Source organism: Hylobates moloch, unplaced genomic scaffold (genome assembly GCF_009828535.3).
Source record: "Hylobates moloch isolate HMO894 unplaced genomic scaffold, HMol_V3 SCAFFOLD_5, whole genome shotgun sequence".
NCBI classification, from domain to species: Eukaryota; Metazoa; Chordata; class Mammalia; order Primates; family Hylobatidae; genus Hylobates; species Hylobates moloch.
In genome coordinates this window covers 102,690,828-102,708,989 of record NW_026652280.1, presented here as the reverse complement: position 1 = coordinate 102,708,989, position 18,162 = coordinate 102,690,828, and the positions used below count along the sequence as shown (strand labels likewise).

General features: G+C 42.5%; 1 protein-coding gene and 1 pseudogene across 1 annotated transcript; one reads left to right on the top strand and one right to left on the bottom strand.

Moving 5' to 3' along the window:
• Positions 1-6,563: 6,563 nt before the first annotated feature.
• Positions 6,564-6,909, top strand: LOC116469413 (high mobility group nucleosome-binding domain-containing protein 3-like; annotated as a pseudogene).
• Positions 6,910-12,474: 5,565 nt separating this feature from the next.
• On the bottom strand, positions 12,475-17,479 carry CRNN (cornulin). The gene is made up of 3 exons (XM_032154589.1): positions 17,430-17,479; positions 15,334-15,484; positions 12,475-14,175 (listed from the first exon to the last, which is right to left on the bottom strand). Exons 2-3 carry the CDS (start codon positions 15,469-15,471, stop codon positions 12,826-12,828), a joined length of 1,488 nt encoding a protein of 495 aa, XP_032010480.1. The 5' UTR covers positions 15,472-15,484; positions 17,430-17,479; the 3' UTR covers positions 12,475-12,825.
• Between the last annotated feature and the right edge of the window lie 683 nt (positions 17,480-18,162).

The window sequence follows — 18,162 nt, the reverse complement described above, 5'->3', positions numbered from 1 at the left end:
TTAAAAGGACTGTTAGACAAAAAATAACAAATGCTGGTGAGGATGTGGAGAAAAGGGAACTCTTATACACTGTTGGTGGGAATGTAAATTAGTACAACCATTATGGAAAACAGTATGAAGTTTTCTCAAAAAACTAAAAATAGAACTACCATATAATTTAGCAGTCCCACTACCCGGGATGTATCTAAAGGAAAGAAAATCAGGATATCAAAGGGATACCTGCAACTGCATGTTTATTGCCACACTATTCACAGTAGCCAAGACATGGAATCAACCTAAATGTCCATCAACAAATGAATGGATAATGATCATGTGTGTATATACAAAATGAAATACTATTCAGCCCAAAAAAGAATGAAATCCTGTCATTCACAGCAACATGGATGAGCCTGGAGGACATTACATCAAGTGAAATGTCAGGAACACAAAGATAAAGACCACATGTTCTTTTTCGCATGTGGGGATAAAAATAAATTGATCCCATGGAAGGAGAGAGTAGAATTGGGGGCATTAGGGGTTGGAAAGAGTAGAGGGGAGGGGAGGATTGGGAGAGGTTGCTTAACAGATACAAAATTACAGCTAGATAGGAGGAGTGAATTCTAATGTTCCACAGCAGCAGACTCCAGCATTTTGGCACCAGGGACTGGTTTGTGGAAGACAATTTTTCCAAAGTCCCCAGGGGCTGAGGGGATGGTTTTGGGATGAAACTGTTCCACCTCAGATCATCAGGTCTTAGCTTCTCACAAGGATCATGCAACCTAGATCCCTTGCATGTGCAGTTCACAATAGTGTTCGACAGGAGGCGGAGCTCAGGCAGTAATGCTCACTCTGCTGCTGCTCACCTCCTGCTGTGTGGCCTGTTTCCTAACAGACCATGGACTTGGGTACCCTTGTTCTACAGCATTGTATGGTGAATATAGTCAATGATAATTTATTGTCTATGTTCTAAAAGCTAGAAGAGAGGATTCTGAATGTTCCTAACACAAATAAGTGACAATTGTTTGAGGTGATGGATATGCTAATTACCCTAATTTGATCATTATGCACTGTGTATATGTATCAGAATATTACTCTATGCCCCATAAATACATACAATTATTATGTATCAACTAAAAATAAGAGGAAAAAAATCCAAAACAAACACAAAAAATCCTGGGTCTGGAACACCACCTGGCTCTCTGGTTACCTAACTGATCTACTTTTCTTTTCCAAACAGAAGACCAGAGAATTCCAAAAGTGTGTGTTACTATTTTGGCACCCAGGACACCTCTCCAAAAAGTATTCCTCTTTTTGTCACTTTGTAGTATCAGCTCTTTTCCAGAGAATCCCTAGATAAACCAGAACCAGTGTCTTCTTTGCATTGCACCCAGAGCCATGGGCTCATAACCACCTGATAGTACCATGGAATGGGGAACCTCTCCCCTGGAGGGTGTTTAGTGCTGTGAGAAGGTCTAGATGCCCCTTTCAGCCATGATGGGTAGGAGGTGATGCTGCCTTGAAAGTTTAGCCTTGTCTGAGCTCCTGAAGGAAGCACTAAACACGGAAAGGAACAACCAGTACCAGCCACTGCAAAAACATGCCAAATTGTAAAGACCATCGAGGCTAGGAAGAAACTGCATCAACTAACGAGCAAAATAACCAACTAACATCATAATGACAGGATCAAATTCACACATAACAATATTAACTTTCAATGTAAATGGGCTAAATGCTCCAATTAAAAGACACAGACTGGCAAACTGGATAAGGAGTCAAGAACTATCAGTGTGCTGTATTCAGGAAACCCATCTCACATGCAGAGACACATATAGGCTCAAAATAAAGGGATGGAGGAAGATCTATCAAGCAAATGGAAAACAAAAAAAGGCAGGGGTAGCAATCCTAGTCTCTGATAAAATAGACTTTAAACCAACAAAGATCAAAAGAGACAAAGAAGGCCATTACATAACGGTAAAGGGATCAATTCAACAAGAAGAGCTAACTCTCCTAAATATACATTCACCCAACACAGGAGCACCCAGATGCATAAAGCAAGTCCTGAGTGACCTACAAAGGGACTTAAACTCCCACACAACAATAATGGGAGATTTTAACACCCCACTGTCAACATCAGACAGATCAACGAGACAGAAAGTTAACAAGGATATCCAGGAATTGAACTCAGCTCTGCACAAAGTGGACCTAATAGACATCTACAGAACTCTCCACCCCAAATCAACAGAATATACATTTTTTTCAGCACCACACCACACCTATTCCAAAATTGACCACATGGTTGGAAGTAAAGCTCTCCTCAGCAAATGTAAAAGAATAGAAATTATAACAAACTGTCTTTCAGACAACAGTGCAATCAAACTAGAACTCAGGATTAAGAAACTCACTCAAAACCGCTGAACATGGAAACTGAACAACCTGCTCCTGAATGACTACTGGGTACATAATGAAATGAAGGCAGAAATAAAGATGTTCTTTGAAACCAATGAGAACAAAGACACAACATACCAGAATCTCTGGGACACATTCAAAGCATTGTGTAGAGGGAAATTTATAGCACTAAATGCCCACAAGAGAAAGCAGGAAAGATCCAGAATTGACACCCTAACATCACAATTAAAAGAACTAGAAAAGCAAGAGCAAACACATTCAAAAGCTAGCAGAAGGCAAGAAATAACTAAAATCAGAGCAGAACTGAAGGAAATAGAGACGCAAAAAACCCTTCAAAAAATGAATGAATCCAGGAGCTGGTTTTTTTTGAAAAGATCAACAAAATTGATAGACCACTAGCAAGACTAATAAAGAAGAAAAGAGAGAAGAATCAAATAGATGCAATAAAAAATGAAAAAGGGGTTATCACCACCGATCCCACAGAAATATAATCTACCATCAGAGAATACTACAAACACCTCTACGCAAATAAACTAGAAAATCTAGAAGAAATGGATAAATTCCTCGACAAATACACCCTCCCAAGACTAAACCAGGAAGAAGTTGAATCTCTGAATAGACCAATAACAGGCTCTGAAATTGTGGCAATAATCAATAGCTTAGCAACCAAAAAGAGTCCAGGACCTGATGGATTCACAGCCGAATTCTACCAGAGGCACAAGGAGGAACTGGTACCATTCCTTCTGAAACTATTCCAATCGATAGAAAAAGAGGGAATCCTCCCTAACACATTTTATGAGGCCAGCATCGTCCGGATACCAAAGCCTGGCAGAGACATAACCAAAAAGGAGAATTTCAGACCAATATCCTTGATGAACATTGATGAAAAATCCTCAATAAAATACTGGCAAACCGAATCCAGCAGCACATCAAAAAGTTTATACACCATGATCAAGTGGGCTTCATCCCTGGGATGCAAGGCTGGTTCAACATACGCAAATCAATAAATGTAATCCAGCATATAAACAGAACCAAAGACAAAAACCACATGATTATCTCAATAGATGCAGAAAAGGCCTTTGACAAAATTCAACAACCTTCATGCTAAAAACTCTCAATAAATTAGGTATTGATGGGACATATCTCGAAATAGTAAGAGCTATCTATGACAAACCCACAGCCAATATCATACTGAATGGGCAAAAACTGGAAGCATTCCCTTTGAAAACTGGCACAAGACAGGGATGCCCTCTCTCACCACTCCTATTCAACATAGTGCTGGAGGTTCTGGCCAGGGCAATCAGGCAGGAGAAGGAAATAAAGGGTATTCAATTAGGAAAAGAGGAAGTCAAATTGTCCCTGTTTGCAGATGACATGATTGTATATCTAGCAAACCCCATTGTCTCAGCCCAAAATCTCCTTAAGCTGATTAGCAACTTCAGCAAAGTCTCAGGATACAAAATCAATGTACAAAAATCACAAGCATTCTTGTACACCAATCACAGACAAACAGAGAGCCAAATCATGAGTGAACTCCCATTCACAATTGCTTCAAAGAGAATAAAATACCTAGGAATCCAAGTTACAAGGGATGTGAAGGACCTCTTCAAGGAGAACTACAAACCACTGCTCAATGAAATAAAAGAGGATACAAACAAATGGAAGAACATTCCATGCTCATGGGTTGGAAGAATCAATATCGTGAAAATGGCCATACTGCCCAAGGTAATTTATAGATTCAATGCCATCCCCATCAAGCTACCAATGACTTTCTTCACAGAATTGGAAAAAACTACTTAAAAGTTCATATGGAACCAAAAAAGAGCCCGCATCGCCAAGTCAATCCTAAGCCAAAAGAACAAAGCTGGAGGCATCACGCTACCTGACTTCAAACTATACTACAAGGCTACAGTAACCAAAACAGCATGGTACTGGTACCACAACAGAGACATAGATCAATGGAACAGAACAGAGCCCTCAGAAATAATGCCGCATATCTACAACTATCTGATCTTTGACAAACCTGACAAAAACAAGCAATGGGGAAAGGATTCCCTATTTAATAAATGGTGTTGGGAAAACTGGCTAGCCATATGTAGAAAGCTGAAACTGGATCCTTTCCTTACACCTTATACAAAAATTAATTCAAGATGGATTAAAGACTTACATGTTGGACCTAAAACCATAAAAAACCCTAGAAGACAGCCTAGGCAATACCATTCAGGACATAGACATGGGCAAGGACTTCATGTCTAAAACACCAAAAGCAATGGCAACAAAAGCCAAAATTGACAAATGGGATCTAATTAAACTAAAGAGCTTATGCACAGCAAAAGAAACTACCATCAGACTGAGCGGGCAACCTACAGAATGGGAGAAAATTTTTGCAACCTACTCATCTGACAAAGGGCTAATATCCAGAATCTACAATGAACTCAAACAAATTTACAAGAAAAAAACAAACAACCCCATCAAAAAGTGGGCAAAGGACATGAACAGACACTTCTCAAAAGAAGACATTTATGCAGCCAAAAAACACATGAAAAAATGCTCATCATCACTGGCCATCAGAGAAATGCAAATCAAAACCACAATGAGATACCATCTCACACCAGTTAGAATGGCCATCATTAAAAAGTCAGGAAACAACAGGTGCTGGAGAGGATGTGGAGAAATAGGAACACTTTTACACTGTTGGTGGGACTGTAAACTAGTTCAACCATTGTGGAACTCAGTGTGGCGATTCCTCAGGGATCTAGAACTAGAAATACCATTTGACCCAGCCATCCCATTACTGGGTATATACCCAAAGAACTATAAATCATGCTGCTACAAAGACACATGCACATGTATGTTTGTTGTGGCACTATTCACAATAGCAAAGACTTGGAACCAACCCAAATGTCCAACCATGATAGACTGGATTAAGAAAATGTGGCACATATACACCATGGAATACTATGCAGCCATAAAAAATGATGAGTTCATGTCCTTTGTAGGGACATGGATGAAACTGGAAAACATCATTCTCAGTAAACTATCGCAAGGACAAAAAACCAAACACCGCATGTTCTCACTCATAGGTGGGAATTGAACAATGAGAACTCATGGACACAGGAAGGGGAACATCACACTCCTGGGACTGTTGTGGGGTGGGGAGGGGGGTAGGGACAGCATTAGGAGATATACCTAATGCTAAATGACGAGTTAGTGGGTGCAGCAAACCAACACGGCACATGGATACATATGTAACAAACCTGCACATTGTGCACATGTACCCTAAAACCTAAAGTATAATAATAATAAAAAAGAAAGTTTAGCCTTGTCTGTTCCAACAGGCCCACACCCTCACCCTCATCCCCTCTAAAAGAACTGGGCCTTGTGGATCTGTAAGCCTCTCACCACTCATGCAGACCCTAGGGGCAAAGCCTTGGTCTCAGGGCTCCTAGGAGAAGTGCACAGACCATCACTTTCTGCCTTGAGGAGGGAGAGCCACAGGATGTTGACCTCCCTGCCTCTCTGTAGGGACTGCTCCAGAAATGTGCTTTCCCAGGTGGGATAATCAGGACATCCTCACACAATGTGCCAAGGCCCTGGAAATGATGTAGATGTATAGTTGCTGGAAAACAGTTGCCAGTAGGAGTGGCTCCATGAAGGGCACTCCTTAAACACACACACACACTCACGCACACGCAAACACACACACACACTCAGCCCCAAGGCTCAGAGCAGCCTGGGGCTGCTCTCACTACTGGTAGCTTCATTACTGAGGGTTCAGGGCCACTTACTCTGGGTGCTGCTGTGCCCAAGACCACACCACTGAGCCCGTTCCCACGTCTGATGCCACCTTCCTTCCTATTCCAGCAAAATCACATTTACTACCGGAGCTCCTTTAAAGGTATTAGTTGTAACTGCCACCAGGGGACAGCAGCACAGTATACTTGCCATCTATGCAGACTGGGAAGCTACCTGGTGAAAGAGGTTTTCTGGGCCTTTGAAGTGAGGCTTCAGCCCTGAGTGTCCCTGAGGACAGGGCCATTTTACACACTGTGACCAATCCAATGTGACTGGGACTTACAAGCTCTGCAAGAGCCAACAAAAATATTTGAATCAAAAATAAATAGATAGGGGCTATGCCATGCCCTGTGCGTGAGCAGCTGCAGCGGCAGAGACAGCATCCAGAGGCGGCGCCAGCAGTTCCAGCCCGTTGCTTTACTTTTTGCTGCACCGACATAGCCACTATGCAGAAGAGAAAGTCTCCAGAGAATACAGAGGGCAAAGATGGCTCCAAAGTAACTAAACAGGAGCCCACAAGATGGTCTCCCAGATTGTCAGCAAAATCTCCACCCAAACCAAGAAAAACATCTGCTAAGAAAGAACCTGGAGCAAAGGTTAGCAGAGGTGCTAAAGAGAAGAAAGGAAAAGTAGGAAGCTGGAAAGGAAGGTACTGCACCATCTGAAAATGATGAAACTAAAGCTGAAGAGGCACAGAAAACTGAATCTGTAGATAACTAGGGAGAATAAATTGTCATGAAAAACAGGTTAATTTTATGTATCTCTTAGGTCAACTTTTAAAAGCTGTTTTTACTAAGTATTTTCTAAATGCTAATTTTTTAGGACTCTACTAGTTGGCATACAAAAATATGTTAAGGATGGACATTTTACCCTGTCGTAATCATGCTTTTTGGACATTTCCATCATCCTCAAGTAAAATAAATATCAGTTTAATATTGGAAGCTGTGTGTAAGACTGATTCAGCTTTCCATGCACTTGCTTTAAAATTTAGTCTTGTGTATACTGTGGTGTTTTTACTGTGCATATTTGAGTTTTTCATGCAGTTTTTCTAGAGCAATAATCAGTGGTGCTTTTGTACCTAGGTTTTATGTGATTTTAATAAAACATGGATAGTTATGGCCACCTGCTGACAATTTGAGGTTTAAAATATTTAAAATACAGATGTCTTTCCATAGGTATACCTGTGTGTCAGCTCCAAAATCAATGTGCAATGGAAATCTATAAACATTTAAATTTAAATGTCTAGATATAAAGCTTTGTGAATCTCATTTATTGTTAAATTTAGTATTAATAAAAAATTCTTCCTTGTTAAGCAATTTTAATATATATATTTTTTCAAAAATGTGCTCTGTAGTTGCAAAGAAGTCATAGCTAAAATGAGGCAAATGTACAACTTATGTCCTAATTACAAAATCAAAACTCTAAAATTTTTTTCAAAAAATTGTCAGCAAAAATTGTATTTAAGTGGTCTGTGTGTACATTTTAACGTGTTTGATATGATTTGGAAGGATGATTACACTGTTCTTTGAACAAAATAGAGTCTGTCTCAGAAAGTGTAAACATACTTCATTCCATCAAGTCTCTGTATTTTCCACAAATTTTCCCTCTTGTCTAAAATAACATGCACATTTTTTGAAAGAAGCCTCTATGTGCAAACTTTAAAAGTCAAGGATGGCCAATAAGTCCCTACAGGAGATGGAGGGGGTGGGCCTGAGATAGAGCAGCCTAGTTGCCTTGAATGTTACATGAATGCCTTGTGGTCACAGGGGTTTAGGGCCCCTCTCTTAGGCCTCTGGGCTCTGAACTACTTTGAGAGAACATCCTTCTTGAGTCATAGACACATCTGCCAAACCCTAACTGTTGAAAGGAATGGTCGCTCATAACCTTCCTATTTGGAACAAAACAGGCACATGTAGTACTGCTGAATTGTACCAAATTTCTCTCCATTGAGGCTCATTTTGCATTCCCACCAGAAGGTGTGAAAATGCCTGCTTCTCCCTCATCATCATCTATTCTCAAACTTGTAGATTTTTGTCAAGCCGATAGTGAGAATGGTATCTCAAACTGGTATAGTTTTGGTTTGTGCTTCTAGTATTACAAACAAGCTTTAGCATCTTTTCATATATTTAAGCATCATTTGTATTTTTTGTGAGCTATCTGTTTGTATCTTTTGCCCATTCTTATTTCTTATTTTGTGTGTTTGTGCCTTCTTACCCCACCTTTTTCACTCTTTTCAAAATTAGGTTGGTTTTTCTACTTGTTGATTCCTAAAAAAAAAAAAAAAAAGAGGATTATCTATTCATTTATGTACTTATTCACTTGTTGACTGCTTTTCTATTTTAGTTGTGAACTTATACTTTTATTAATTTTTATGGGGAATTCATGTAGCTGTGTTCTACAGATCCTTATATGTCTAGCTTAATTATCATTTTCTAAAAATTCCGCAATTTCATTTTATATTCAGTTCCTTTTATTCAACAGTTTTAAAATAATGTGTGTGTGTTTGTTTATATATATGTTGTTAATTTCCAAAAACAACAACAACAACACAGATTTGGCAAAATCCATCACTATTAAGTGTTCCTTTAAGAATGCTATTTGTGGCCAGGGGCAATGGTTCACGCCTTTAGTCTCAGCACTTTGGGAGGTTCAGGAGGGCAGATCATTTGAGCTCAGGAGTTTCAGACCAGCCTGGGAAACACGGCAAAACCCCCTCTCTACAAAAAATACAAAAATTAGCCAGGTGTGGTGGCAAGGGCCCGTAATCCCAGCTACTCGGGAGGCTGAGGCAGAAGAATTGCTTGAACCTGGAGCTGGAGGCAGCAGTGAGCTGAGATCGGCCACTGCACTCCAGCCTGGGTGACAGAATGAGACCCTGTCTCAAAAAGAAAAGAAAGAGAGAGAGAGAAAAAGAGAGAGAGAGCGAGAGAGAGGCAAGAAAGCAAGAAAGCAAGCAAGCAAGCAAGAAAAAAAGAAAGAAAGGAAGAAAAGGAAAAGAAAAAGAAAGAAATAATTCTATTATTATTATTATTATTATTATTATTGAGACAGGGTCTCCGTCTGTCACCTGGGCTGGAATGCAATGGCACAATCTCAGCTCACTGCAACCTCTGCCTCCTGGGCTCAAGTGATCTTCTTTCCTTAGCCTCCTGAGTATCTGGGACTACAGGCATGTGCCATCATGCCCAGCTAATTTTTGTAATTTTCTTTTTGTTGAAATGGGATCTCATTATGTTGCGCAGGCTGGTCTTGAACTCCTGAGCTCAAGCAATCTGCCCACCTCAGCCTCCCAAAGTGCTGGGATTACTGGCGTGAGCCACCACACCTCGGCCTGTTTCTATTTTTGAATAATGCATTGAAGTTTTCTCTGTGACCTGATATTGGATATTTCATGTGTAGAAGGTATAGTTTTTTCTTGTTAGGTTAATACGTTGCTGGACTATATGTCTGTAGAGTTCTTTATATCTTATTGAATGTACTGTTTCTTCTTTACACTTACTGTCTTGAGCTGAGAGAGATGATTAAAGTGCCCTATTATTACTATGTTATTTTCTTTAAGTTTTTCCTTGTATCTCTTATAGTTTCTGTGTCATCAGAGTTGTGCTACATTATTGAATGCGTAGGTATTAAAAACTGTTATATCTTCATTGTCAAATTATAGCATTTGGCATTTTAAAGCATCCTTCTTAGTCTTATTTAATGCCTTTTGATCTAATCTGGCATCAAGATCATGACTCCTGATTTCTAAATTTTGTTTTAACCTGCATTTTCCTGATACATATTAACTCAACCACCCTGTTTACAAATTGTTTTCTGACTCTCTTTGATTTGCATACCTCTTGTAAGGAGCGTAGACTTGTATAGAGCTAATATGCAACTTGTTCGTCTAGTAGTGAGTTAAGCTCTTGACGTTATTGTTATAAATATGTTTGACCTCAGTCTATCACACTCTTTTATGTCCTATTTATGAAAATATATATCTTTTACATAAATAACATCATCCACTCTGTTGTCTGTGTTATTTGCTTTTTTCTAGAATGTCTTTTGGTGTTGAGGAAGGTTCGTATTTGTGTTGTTATCTTATAGTACATCTTTATGTAATATGTATTCTGTATTCTCCGTTCCCTTTAATAAATGGCATATTCACTCCCTACTCTAAGTAATAATGGAATTTTCTGGAAATTTTCACCTTACCCTCCTTCTTCCTTTCTCAGTATCTAATGTGAAGTGATATCCTTTCACTCCCAGTTTTTCCTTGTAAGCATATGCTTATATTAAGACAATCAGGGAGCTCATTCTACTTTCTGTATGCTTTCTCTTTCTCCCTTCATTTTTTTGTTAGCTGTATTGTATTTAAATTTTCAGTGCATATAACATGAAATGCTATTCTGTCACCTTTATCCACATTATGTAGTCTTAGTTCTACAGTGGAATATATTTAAATGTGCATCATCAGATTGTATGCCAAACAGTTCTATGATTCTGGGTTTAGTGTGTATGTATGTGCGCTGATTCTCTAGGAGATTCCCCAGAAAGGGCTTATGGGAGCAATATTCCCTGAGTCTTTGCATTTTCTTTGCTGTTTTTCTTTGGCCTTTATGCTTATAAGCCAGTGTGAATCGATATAAAATCAATTTGTCCTCAGAAGAACAACCTTGTCTTTCACACATTTACCCTTTACTACTCTGGCTCCAGCGCTAGGTTTTTGCTTGGTGTATTAGTTTTCTATCACTACTGGTAACAGTTTACTATAAACTTAATGCCTTAAAATGACAAAATTTTATTCTCTTACAGCCCTGAAGGTCAGGAGTCTAAAACTGAGGTGGCAGAAGGGCTATGTTACTTCTGAAGGCTCTAGAGGAAAATGTCTTGCATTTCCAGATTCTATTCTCCACACATTCTTTGGCTCATAGCACATGGCTACAGCCGCTGGTTTCATCACCACACTTCGTTTTACTGACTTTGATCCTCTTGTCTCACTCTTATAAGGAACTTTGTGATTACATTGGACTCACCCAGATAATCCAGAATAACTCCCCACCATCTCAAGATTCCTAACTTAATCACATCTGTGAAGTCCCTTTTTGCCATATAAAGTGACATATTCACAGGTTTCCAAGATGAAGTCCCGGACGTCTTTGGAGGTTGTTATTTAGTCTACATGTTGTTTTTGTTTGGTTGTTGTTTATTCCACATTTTGTTTTTTCCTTAGCGACTTCCCTTACTTCCTGTAAACCAATAACACAGTGAAAAAAATGCTTTACGCAGGATCTAGTTATTTTGTCTTGGGAAATCTTTCAGATTATCTAGTCTTCTGTACGGACAAAAGCACAAGACCCCCAAGAAATTTCTAAACAATATTAATTGGCTCCAAACCTTAGAACCAGCATCTGTAGGGTTAGGTTTATACATATTTTTTTTTTTTTTGAGATGGAGTCTTGCTCTGTTGCCCAGGCTGGAGTGCAATGGTACAATCTCGGCTCACTACAACCTCTGCCTCCTGGGTTCAAGCGATTCTCCTGCCTCAGCCTCCTGAGTAACTGGGATTACAGGCATGTGCCACCATGCTGGGCTAATTTTTGTATTTTTAGTAGAGATGGGGTTTCACCTTGTTGGCCAGGCTGGTCTTGAACTCCTGGCCTCAGGTGATCCGCCCACCTAGGCCTCCCAAAGTGCAGGGATTACAGGCATGAGCCACTGTGCCCGTCCCTATAAATCTTTATTTTAAAAACTGTTCTTCTGGTCACTCTTATAATAAACCAGAATTGGTAGTCTCTACCCCATAACATGGCTTATATCTGGTGGGTGAGACATCATGAGAGGTCAGAGCTGACACTGATGGGGAGGTAGGAAGGGAAGCACAAAATTCTGGCCCCTGGCTCAGTACCTGGTAACATAAGCTTTCTTGCTCTTTCCCTATACAGCCACTGGGGGCCTTCTTCCATTTCTTGGTAATCTTAGATCAGCTTTCCTGTGTGACATTACAGGTGAATAGAGGTTTAACACTATAGAATGAGAGGTAGTGAAAGACCAAGAAGAATTTTGCCTATCTAAATACTAATTGTCCTTTCAGGGCCATCATAAAGAAAGCGCCTTTTGTATGAAACCTTTGCTGGTCCATCTCTGCCAAGTATTAAGTATGATATATAGCAGGAATCACATATAATATTTTCTCAACTAGTTGCTCTTCAAAGGTAGGGGCTATGTCAAAGGTAGTTATGAGTTCATCATCTCATAACTCTACAGCCTTTGGCCTGTAATATCAATAGAAGGTGGTTGAATGAGACACAGAGGCCAGTTGCTTAAGGTTTTATTGATGCATTAGGGTAGATGGGGCAATAGAGAGATGTCAGAGATAAAAATAGTCCTGAAACCCCCCACAAGGTGAGGACAATTCAGTACAAAGGGGTGACTTGCTCTGCGTCTTCCTGCTCCTGAGAGGGTCTGCACCGCAAAGCAGGTAAGAGAGAAGAGTTTAGGATAGAAAGCTCCTTGCAGAAATGATCTCATTGAGAAAGACCTAAAAGGGAAGCTGCATAATAAAGAGCTGATGTCCAGGGATGCACCCACTGGATTGGCCATGCAGGACAAGCCAACCTGTCTCCAGCTGTCTTCTTCCAGTACTGGACATTGGAGTCGGGGAAGTCATGGCTTGTTGCTTCTCAAGTAGGAATACAGCTCCCTAGCTGTGATGCCTCGCTTCTCTTCTGGCTGGGCTGCATCCTGGCCCTGTGCTGAGGAAACACTGGTATGCAAGTTGCCCTGGTCCAGCCTGAGGATCATTGTCTCCTTTGAGTGGTCATCAACCCATTCCTCACCAACCACTGTGGGCTGTCTGTCTCCCTGCCCTTCTGTCACACAGCGCCTTGGGTGAGTGCTGCTCCACTCCTGCCTTCCTGACTCAGTGCTTGCCCCAGTCTGGGCCTGTCCTCCCGGTACTGTCTCTCCTGCCTCAGGGTTGCTCACTTGTGTCCATTTTTGACCACTGCCTGGCTGCGTCTGGGTCTGTCCCTGTTCTCTAGCCCCTCCGTGGCTTACAGTTTGGCTTCTGTCCTGCTCCACAGTCTGGGTGTGTGGCCCTGCCTGTATCTGAGCATGTCCTCCTGTCATAGCCTGGCTGGTCTCGCTCCTGCCTTGACCGTGGTTCTCAGTCCCTCTGTTCTGGTCATTGGTGGATTCCTGTGTCTGGGTGCTGGTTCTTCCTGTCTGGTGGCTGCTGTCCTGCTCCACGGTCTGGGTGGGTGTCTGGGTGTGTGTCCCTGCCTGTATCTGAGCATGTCCTCCTGTCACAGCCTGGCTGGTCTGGCTCCTGCCTTGACCGTGGATCTCAGTCTCTCTATTCTGGTCATTGGTGGCCTCCTGTGTCTGCATGCTGGTTCTTCCTGTCTGGTGGCCGCTGTCCTGCTCCACAGTCTGGGTGGCACCTGCCTGGGTCTGAGTTCCAGATCCAGTCACAGTCTCACCTGTCTGGTGGGCTCTGTCCTGTTCCCTGGTCTGTGGCTGTCTCTCTGGCCTCACCTCTGTTGTCTGATTCCTCTTGCCTTCTCCAGCTTTCTGGGTCTGCTCTGTGTGCCCAGAGAGTTGTATCTGCGGGCTTGTTCTTTCCTGGCTCTGGGACTCAGCTTGCTTGTCATAGCTGCTGACCCATGCAGAGCCAGTGGCCTGACCCTGGGTCTGAGCCCCAGGCCTGTTCTGCCCTCTGGAATCCTGCTGGCTCTGTCTGTGGCTGCTCCCCTCATAATGCTGCCCTTTCCCCGCCCTTCCCACTTCAGTGCCACTTCTCTGTCCTTCGCCCAGCTCTTGCGAGGCCCCAGAGTGAAGGCTTCCAGACTCTTGAGAGCCACAGGCTCCCTCAGGACTCTCGTTCAGTGTCTTGAAACAGGCCTGGGCAACTTTAAACACCAAGACCAGGAACTCCTTGAATTCCACAGTCCCTGTGTGGTCTTCATCCAGCAGACACAGGACCTCATCCACAGTTGCTGGATCGTGGGGTTTCTGAGGAGAAGATGAAGTGGAGTCAGCATCCCTCCCCTGAGGAGGACATGGGCAGGCCCCTTCCACTCTGCTGCCAGCTTCCCCTGCCTCAGACCGCACATTCCACACACATACGGCTACAGCAGCAGCAAGACTTAATTGCCTTTATTTTTTTTTTTTTTAGTCCTGTCTCTCTCCCTCAAGTGTAGAGAGCATTTTTTGTTTGGTAGCCTCTATTTGGCACAATTTCTGGGCTACAGGAAAATTAGATAAAGATTTATTGAAGAGTTAATAAAGTATTGAATTCACAATGCAACTGTTTGGGCTCTCAGGTTGACTGTCTGGGCTGCCCTTGGCACCTTGCCCCTGGCACTGAGGCCTTAGTCTCTTCAGCAGGCCCAGCACAAAGAGCAGCAGGTTGGGAACACAGCCCCATGGGAATTCTGTGTGCTCCTCATTGAGGCCCAGATGTTTTCCCATGATAAAGAGGGAGGGATGGATTGGGCCTGCAGGGCTGCCCTGAGCATGTGGATGCAGCATCCTTCCGTGCCCATACATCCTTGTCCCTAAGGCCATCATCATCCCAGTTGCTTTAGATGCAAACCAAAGACAGGAAAGTGCATCAAGACCTTGGTTCTGGTTTGCCAGGTGTGGTGGGATGAGGCTCCAAAGTCTCCCCCTAGCTATTAACAACCTGCTCTTCAAAATTTCATTTCTGATGTGATCTGTCTGCTAATATTTTTGAGTAACTGCTTTGTGCAAGCCCAGAGCTATGCTTCTAATGAATGTCTATGAATGGATAATTACATTTCAGATAGACGTGGGAAATATTTACTGTATCAAATTTAAGAGGCAGCAGAAAGCAGCAATTATTTTCATTCTGAAATATTCCAAGGCTCTGCTCCTCTCTGAGTTGTCCTTTTAGAGCCCTTTTACCTTGTCTTTAAGTTAGAATGAATTAAAACCAAGGTTTTAATCTAAAGAGGCAGGACTTGCCAACTCCCATGACCGTCTCTGGTTCTTTCACCTTCTTTTTTTCTGCCTGCACAGCTGCCATCTGTCCTAGCAGGCCTGGGTTTAGCTGCTGCCTCCTCAAATTCCCCAGGCAAGGCCTCTGCAGGCAAACAAGGTTTCACTCTCCTGCTATGTCCCCTCTCCACCCGGGTCAGCACGCCGTACCACAATCACGTCGGCAAACTCTTGCTCCAAGAGTCTTTTCAGCTCCCCTCGGGTGAGTGCTGTGCAGTTGCCCTCCGTCCTTGCGTAGCGCCTGAAGGCCTCGATGATCCCATTAATGTTTCGCAGTAACTGAGGCATCTTTGAAGTCAACCTGGAAAAGATGAAAAGTCCCCTTTGGAGGCTCCGTAATCAACTTCAGCTGTTTCCTTTACGGCACGTCTGCTGCTAGGTCTTTCCTTGCACGTTCAGCTCTGTTTTTAGTCTTCCTTTGTCCTTTCCTACGTAATGCATCTTATGTATGGGAAGGAGGAGCACACAGGATGGAGGCAGGTTCCTGAGTCAGGATTAAACCCTGGCCCCACCACCTAAGTACGGTATGAGCTGGGACAAGTTGCTTTGCCTCTCCATGCCTCAGTTTACTCATTGTAAATGAAGGTGATATTAGTACTCTATGGGATTATTGTGAAGATTTAAAGACATAATTCATAAAAAGCACTTGGCAGATGCCTGGCTTATATTAAGTGCTCCTTATTAAATATAATTATTATGCTATTATACACATATACAAACATATAATTTTTGTACACCTATATAATCACTTTACTGCTCACAAGGCACTTTCCTGTACATCATCTCTTCTAATCCTTATTATTTCCACTTTTTTTTTAATAGGTGAGGAAACAGGCTCAGAGAAGTTAGGCCACACAATTATTAAGGAGCCAAGAAATCCTAGAATCTATCTCTCCTTAACCCAAATGCAATGGGCTTTCTAGAATGTACCCTGTGGACAAGATTTATTTGTTTATCACAAGGGTGTTAGGGTCCCATTGGGAACACCAAGAGGAAGTAAATACATGTGTGAGTCAACCCCTGTCTTGGATGGGTGCCAAGCAGAAATTCCAGGGACACATCCCTCCTTTCTTGTTGTTTTTTGGGAAAGTGGGAAGAAACTGGGCTACCACCTGCTGGGAATGCTCAGGAGGGGGGAAACTTCTTTGGGTGGGAGGCCTTCATAGCCCTGGGACTTATCAGAGAAGTCAGCTTGCCCAACAGGCGCATGGCTCCATCAGGCCCAGGTTTCTAGTGACCTATGAGTTGGTTCTTAATCAAAGGGAAAGCTTTTCTTTTTCATTAGCTAGAAATCTGGAGGTAGGTTGAGGTGAGGCCTGAGTTTGGCTGCATGAACAAAAGGAAAAGAGACTTGAAGATTCATTAAGCAGAAGCCTTGGAGAGACCCAAAGGAGGGGATGGTATCAAAGATGACAAGTCTCAAATGCAAGGGGAGATGGAGCCTGCAGCAGCTGGAAAGCCAGAGAGAGGATGGGATGAGGCAGATATAGGTAGGAGAAGAAAGAGAAAAAGGAAGGAAGGAGACTTGAGTTCTGGAAAAAGCAGATCAGTGTGGCCATGAGGACTCAGTAGGTTATAGCAAAAGGTGGGCTGTTCAGGAGAAACCCTTTCTAGGACCTGGTAACCAACAATTTCAGGCAAACTTTTCATCAAGGTAAAAAACTGGGAATGTTTTTCCTCAACATAGATGAAAAATATCTTTCTTTTTTTTAAAACATGTAGCCGACTTTAACCACTGACCTTTAGATAATAAAATAAGAAGATGAGCTTTTAGTTACATTTTAGATTCCTTAGAATAAATCTACACATATTTTGCCTAAATATCACCCTGGTGTAGGACAGGGGAATCATATAAGCCCCTTCATCCATGACACAGTTTGATCTTATTGTCTAGGTTGGCATAAGTAAACTGATTCTGATCCCACAGACTCTCAGCACTGCAAAGAAGCTTCCAGAGCCTTAGAAACAAGAAACCTTTGCTGATCCAGGAAGGCACATGGGTGGCCCCATAGCAGCTGCCCACACAGTTTCCCAGTGAGAGGAGCTGCTCCCAAGCCAGCCTCAGGGAGGAGGAGAAAGCCCAATTGCTTCAGGAGAGCATGTTTCCCAACGTTAGCGTTGGTTTGCCCAATGCCCACAGTCTAGCTCTGAAGGATGCATAGCCCATACCTGACTGCCCTTGTTTTATGAGCTCAGATCACCAAGACACTGAGAATGAGAAAGAGATTTCTTATGAGGGGACTTACCTAATGCCCAGGTGGGATGAAACAAGTGGCCGTTAAGTGGTGTGAGGAGTACCAGGTCAGTGTGATGAGAACCTTTTATAGGGGTTTTAACCAAGGCTCTTGTTTTAGACAGGATATCCTGCCCTGTGGGAAGGCTTGATTCATCCAAGATTCAGCCCAGCCCAGCCCCACCTCCTCTTGTCTCTGTTTTACCTGCTGATGTGTGACTGCCTTGGTCTAATTAATAGGCCCCTCCTACCACATTTGGTGCCTTCTGTAGCTGAGTCCTCTTGACAGGGAAGCTTCTTTCCATTGTGATGGGCTCAGCAGTGCTTGGTACAGGCTGGGGTCCTGGTGAACATTCTTTGTCTCCATGAGCCTACAAAGCTATGGGACTCTTTCCTTTTTTTTTTTTTTTTTTTTTGAGATGGAGTGCTGCTCTGTGGCCCAGGATGGAGTGCAGTGGTGCGATCTTGGCTCACTGCAACCTCTGCCTCCCAGGTTCAAGCAATTCCCTGCCTCAGCCTCCTGAGTAGCTGGGATTACAGGTGCCTGCCACCATGCCTGGTTAATTTCTGTATTGTTAGTACAGACAGGGTTTCACCATGTTGATCAGGCTGGTCTTGAACTCCTGACCTCGTGATTCACCTGCCTCTGCCTCCCAAAGTGCTAGGATTACAGGCGTGAGCCACCGTGCCTGGCCACTCTTTCCTTTTTTAATATAAATGTTCAAGAATATATCTATTGAGGTTAA